General features: G+C 42.0%; 1 protein-coding gene across 1 annotated transcript; it reads right to left on the minus strand.

Annotated features, from left to right (window-relative positions):
- Positions 1-561: 561 nt before the first annotated feature.
- LOC139283254 (guanylin) lies at positions 562-1253 on the minus strand. The gene is made up of 3 exons (XM_070903238.1): positions 1179-1253; positions 728-920; positions 562-620 (listed from the first exon to the last, which is right to left on the minus strand). Exons 1-3 carry the CDS (start codon positions 1251-1253, stop codon positions 562-564), a joined length of 327 nt encoding a protein of 108 aa, XP_070759339.1.
- Positions 1254-5511: the final 4258 nt, after the last annotated feature.

The following is a 5511-nucleotide window of genomic DNA, read 5'->3' on the forward strand; positions in this document are numbered from 1 at the left end:
CTGACCACAGTCTGTCTGCTTTTTAATGTTTTCTGCCCCCTATTGAAAACAATAGGGATACAGTAATAATGCAAATGTTTGACTTTGCAGGAAAGACGCAATGTACACATGATCTATCAATGAAGGCTTTTTATTATTCAAAACAATGTTAATAAAAACAAAAAAAAAAGAAACTTCTCTTTTAAATATGTATTCAAAGCTTGGCAAGATAGAAATGTAACAAACAATGTAAATCTCAAAAATAAAATGTATGATAAAGAACGGCCAGCAGAAAAAAATATGTAGTAAATATGCCACAAAGTAACAGTTTGCAAAAAAAACAACATGCCTCAGTTTGTCTTATTTCTTTTCTTTTTGGGGCCTTTTTTGTCTAAAAGTGACTTAAAAATGTATAAAGAGCCCAATGGGCCGGAGTAAGAGCGTCTGTATTCAGGGAACATAAAGTCATCGTCTCATCACTGCAGGCAAACATTTTAGAAATTCCCTGAAATAATTTCGAGTGGGAGGAAAAAAATCACAAGTCTTAAGCCGGGCGAGATGTTTCTGGCTTGCTGGGTTTGTTCAGCAGCCAGTGCAGGCAGCGAAGGCGCAGATCTCACAGACGTCCATGGGAACCATAGCTGAAATAAACACAGGAGACAGAAAGACGGACATCAGCTAAACTGTTGAATGTCGCCACTCAAAACTCCATCACAAAGCCTGGCTGCCCAATATATAATGGTCTCACCGAGTCTGGCGAGGGATGCAGATGCTCCTCTCTGCTTACAGAGGGGCAGGAACTCCTGTGGGAGCATTGGGTCGGCACACAGGGAGGCGGTGCTCGCCCTGAGTCGTGGGTTTTGTTGTCCTGTCGCACCGCCGCTCTCTGTCAGCTCCTGAAGCCTCTTGATGGCTTCCAGCGAGAAAGACAATCCATTCTCCTGTTGGTGTTAAAGAACTGCATTAGTACAAGTAATGTGACATCACAAAAGTGTGAGGCAGAGGATTGCAGCAGCTTTCGTATGGTTTGTAATCCACGAGAATACAGAATGCAAGTTTGAACCTGTGCCTCCTCTGCACTGCAACCTTTATGACTTATAGATAAAAACAGCCCCTGCTTCTTCTGATGAGTAGAAATCGCCCACGCCGTCTCATCATGAAGACACCAGTCACACAGAAACGTTAAGCGATGCACTTACTTCAACCTGCACAGCCTCAGAGGTCCAGCTGAGAGCCAGGACAAGGACAGCGATGGTGGCGAGTGTGGCCTTCATGGTGACAGTCGACAGCAGTTTGTCTCTTTGGTCTCTTGCCGTTGATGCGCTCAGCAGATGCTCAGCTCGGTGTCTGCTTTCCCTCCGTCTACAAGCCTCCTTTTAAACCGTTCTGCCCTGCAGCCTGGCGGGTCATGTGACCAGAGGTGCTACAAATGGGAGCAAAGTTTTTCTCACAGGTTAATGAGTAGCGATGCGGTTTTACAGGCTTGTAAAGGGCAATTCATAAATCCTTCTTTTGACCTCATCGCCTGTCTGATTATTTTTATGGATCTCACTCAGTCTTGCAGAATTGATCACACCTCTGGTGGGTTAACACCTCTGATGACGATGAAGCCACGCCTGCCCATTGTTAGAAAGTCCTGTTACTCACACCTTAGCAAATGTTTGGACTTTGTTTTATATGCCCAACGGTCTGACAGACCTGGATCATATCATATTTAGAAGGAAGTCCTATGTTTTATATATAAATATATTGTTTTTATACAGTATATTTCTTATTACAGAAAATATTACTGAAAAATATATGCTGCTAAATTTCATGCCAGGTAATTTTATTGACTTGCCTTTCTTACAGTCTTGTGAGAGAAAACACACCCAGCTGCATCTAATTAGGCTAAAACAAACCATTAAATCTATATGCAAATAGTATGCGATCCCATGTGAGCTGCCTGCACAGCTCTCGTTAGCCCGCTGTGTGGAATAATCAGATGGTAATACTGGTGCATGAGAGGACTGCTGTTTCTGCTTCTGCTGCGGCTAAATCAGTTAACTTATTTAGCCCTTGAGCCCTGCCAGGTCTGAATTAATTATTGGTAACAAACGTAAGATATGGGTATACTTCCTAAAAGGTATTTAGACACTGGGTGTGTAGATCAACGGCTGTAAAAGCTTCCAGGAAGCGAGTGCGGGTTGAACTCTGCAAGGAAAGGTGTTTGGTGATCACTCAGATGCTGCAAACAACATGAATACCAATAAATGCATTTCCGTCGAGGCTCAAAAGTTTAGCAGACAAAGCTACAAGGTCAAAAACTCTTCAGCATAGACATCGACAGCTGCAGGAATCAAACCTGTGACCTTCCAGTAATGACACAGCTATCTAATCCCCACACCTCTCAAGGACAACAGGAGGCTGCGAAAAAAATCAATTGACTTCGCTTATGAGTGGCATGAAGCGTGCACCCACATACGCAGCAGTGAAAGGGTGTGGCAGGTCAACGACACCTCTGTGAGGTTTTTAATGAGCTCATTAAACGCAATTATTTACGCAGAGCATGACAGATCTATCTATCTACCGAACAGACCCGGGGTGACACACTGCATCTCAACAGTGTCGTCATCAAACTCGGCAAGTGTAGTTTCTTCCAGACACAGCGTGTCACTCCAGAGGTCAAAAACTGCAGCGGTGGAGATGTGTCAGAATAAAATACAGCAGCCATGTTGTATAATGAAGGTGTTCTGTCACAGCAGTTGGTTTCAGTTGAATGTTCTGTTGCTAGTAGCAACCACCAATTCATGACTTAGGGACCTTAGACCCTTTTTTAAAACCTGTTTTCTGGGAGCTGTTTGCATCCTCAAAGGTATTTCCACGATCTCACAGGTGATGAGCGTGAGAGCATCTTTGACTGGGAAGAAAACCAACGTTTAAATCCAGTATTTCCACAGTGCACAGCTTATAAAGCGGAGAAGAGAACAGCTGGGCCATGTTTGTGGAGCTGCTGCTTAAAAGTTGGGCACAGAACAACCAGGCAACTCTCCTGGAGCCCCAGACCCTCAGGGGACATTATATTCCAGCTTCAATGTGTGGCCATCAGTTTGAGGTAATTAACTGCTAATTTGTTTTGTCAACACTGTATGCATCATAAATCACAATATAAACTGAAATGAAAAGGGGCCTTAAGGAAACAACTGTTTTACCCCCGTTTTGTGGAGGGGCTCTGAGTAAAACAAAGTTTCAGTATATATTTTCTTGCATAGTGGATTTTACTAAATAAAATTAAATGATCACTAAATACATACACAATATGCAGGGACCCCCCCCACCCCCCCCCTACTGGGTGAATCCAAGCCTCTGGTTTTCGCCCACAGTCCAAACTGGTTGATTTTAGTTTGTCTATATGTCGCCCATGTGACATGCGGGCAAACTGCACGTGAACCCCGCCTCTCTTCCGATGTATGATGGGATAGGCTCAGGCCCCCAGTGACCCCGCACAGGACATGGATTAATGAATAATGAAAAACCAAAATAATAGCAGCATTAGCCTTCACAGTCTGTATTAGTCATCATTAGTTGCACTGCATGCATCATACAGTCCACGCAGACAGGTGGGAGAGCTATATGATGCTGAGATTGCATTGTTAATCAATAACCTTCACTTCAGACAGGTACGGCTTTACCCAATCAGGTGTTTTGAAATCAGGCCAACACGCTGCCACGAAAGCAGGGAAGCTCTCCAGCGGAAATGTGTGGGTGGAGCAGTGTGACGTGCAGCACAGTGAAACAAATGTGTTAAGTTTGTTGAAATATTAAAAAGAAACTCAGCATTTTTGTGCTCCAAAGTGTTTGGGTGAAGGCTGGAGAGGATGGATTTGGCTCACTCTGACATGTCTCTGCACTCAGTAACGTCTCTTCACCTCAACTTAAAACAGCTTGTTGTGCTGCTCCTAGAAGCTGTTTATTTGTCGGTGATTGAAAAATGTAAAGCTAACTGACAATAATTCAACGAAGGTATTGATTTCAAGTCACGCTTCGCCTACGCCTGTCAAAATTTACTGTTTGTCCAAAGGTTCCTTGTTGAGCCAAGAAAAGAAAAATAGTCTCCAAGTCATGGGAAAGGGCAATTAATCAGACAGGTAAGACTGATGACGACCATTTAGGCCGGAGGGAAGTAAATCATCAGCCTGAGTGTGAATAGAATATCTTTGAGTATTTATCTGACCTCCTCTCGCCACAGACATCTTACAGTCAAGTGGGTCAGCAAGCAATGTTTCTCCCTATGGACACATCATCAAGCCCTCTTGTCTGAACATGAACCTATGACCTTTTTGAGTATAAGATCCAAATTCCTTAAAGCTGCATTATTTGATTTTGTTTGGCCAGTAGGGGGCAGCAAAACAAGCACTAAACATTGACATATTATCAGCACCTTTTAAAGTTGTTTAAACTGTTGCCTACTTACTACACATCCAGCAGACACGGAGCAACATTAGCATTCATTTTACGTTGTATTTCTTGAAGTTTCTACTTAATGCTCCATTATGTTTAGCTGCTGGTTGCTAACTTTGTCTGTCTGCTGCTTGGTGCTGTAAAACCAAAACAATTGGCTGAAAGACCCTCTGAAGAGCTCAGGGGACCCACAGAGATTTAGTCAAGAGGTCATCCAAATTTATTTCCACTAAGGAAATGATATTTCACAGAGAAATACTAGCAAATGTAAAACTCATCCTGTGTTTATGATACACAAGTTTTTAATGTCTGAAAATGGCATGTGTCAAAGCCGTATATTTGAGTTTTATCATATGTGAGATGCCATCACATGTGATAAATCTGCATACTTTCTTTGTAATAATGAAATCAAAGCCTAACTTGATATCAAATGCAGCTCCTCACTTTTAATACCTTTGGCCCCCACCATCAGATCCATGCTGCTACTCGACAGGAAGTCAAAGCATGATTTCAGAAACGTTGTGAGTCATTCATCCTCCATGACAAAGCCAGAAATGAGCACCTTTATTCCCAGTAGGATAAAAGCAGACACAGATATGTATCAAAGTGGGAGTGACTAAAGCAGAAACATCAATAATATGAAATATAATGAACTTCTTGTCTTGAAAGGGCTTGATTGCCTCATTGTTTTTGTCTCATGCTTTCTTTACAATAGTAACAAACTCTACTCTCCTCGAAGTTTGTTACTGTTTTTCAGACAGTGCTCATGCTGCGTCGCATAAAGGCCAAAGATGTCTGTGAAATAATAACCTGCTCTCGTGATTAAGTAGATGATTTTGAAACTAATAAGATACAAATTGCACGACTGTAAACTTTGTTATTAGTTTCAGTTTCCTCGCTGTGGCCAGACGTCTTTTAAATATTCAACCACACTTTGTGGCTGTTACCTCGCAGTTTATATATATATTTATAAATACATTTGCATTGAATATACTGTTTATTTCAATCACCGTGGACATGTAACTCCAGTGATTATCGTGTGCAGTTACAAACTGTGGTTACACCATGAGATTAACTCATTAAGTAAATGAT

Source organism: Enoplosus armatus, chromosome 3 (genome assembly GCF_043641665.1).
Source record: "Enoplosus armatus isolate fEnoArm2 chromosome 3, fEnoArm2.hap1, whole genome shotgun sequence".
Classification (NCBI taxonomy): Eukaryota; Metazoa; Chordata; class Actinopteri; order Centrarchiformes; family Enoplosidae; genus Enoplosus; species Enoplosus armatus.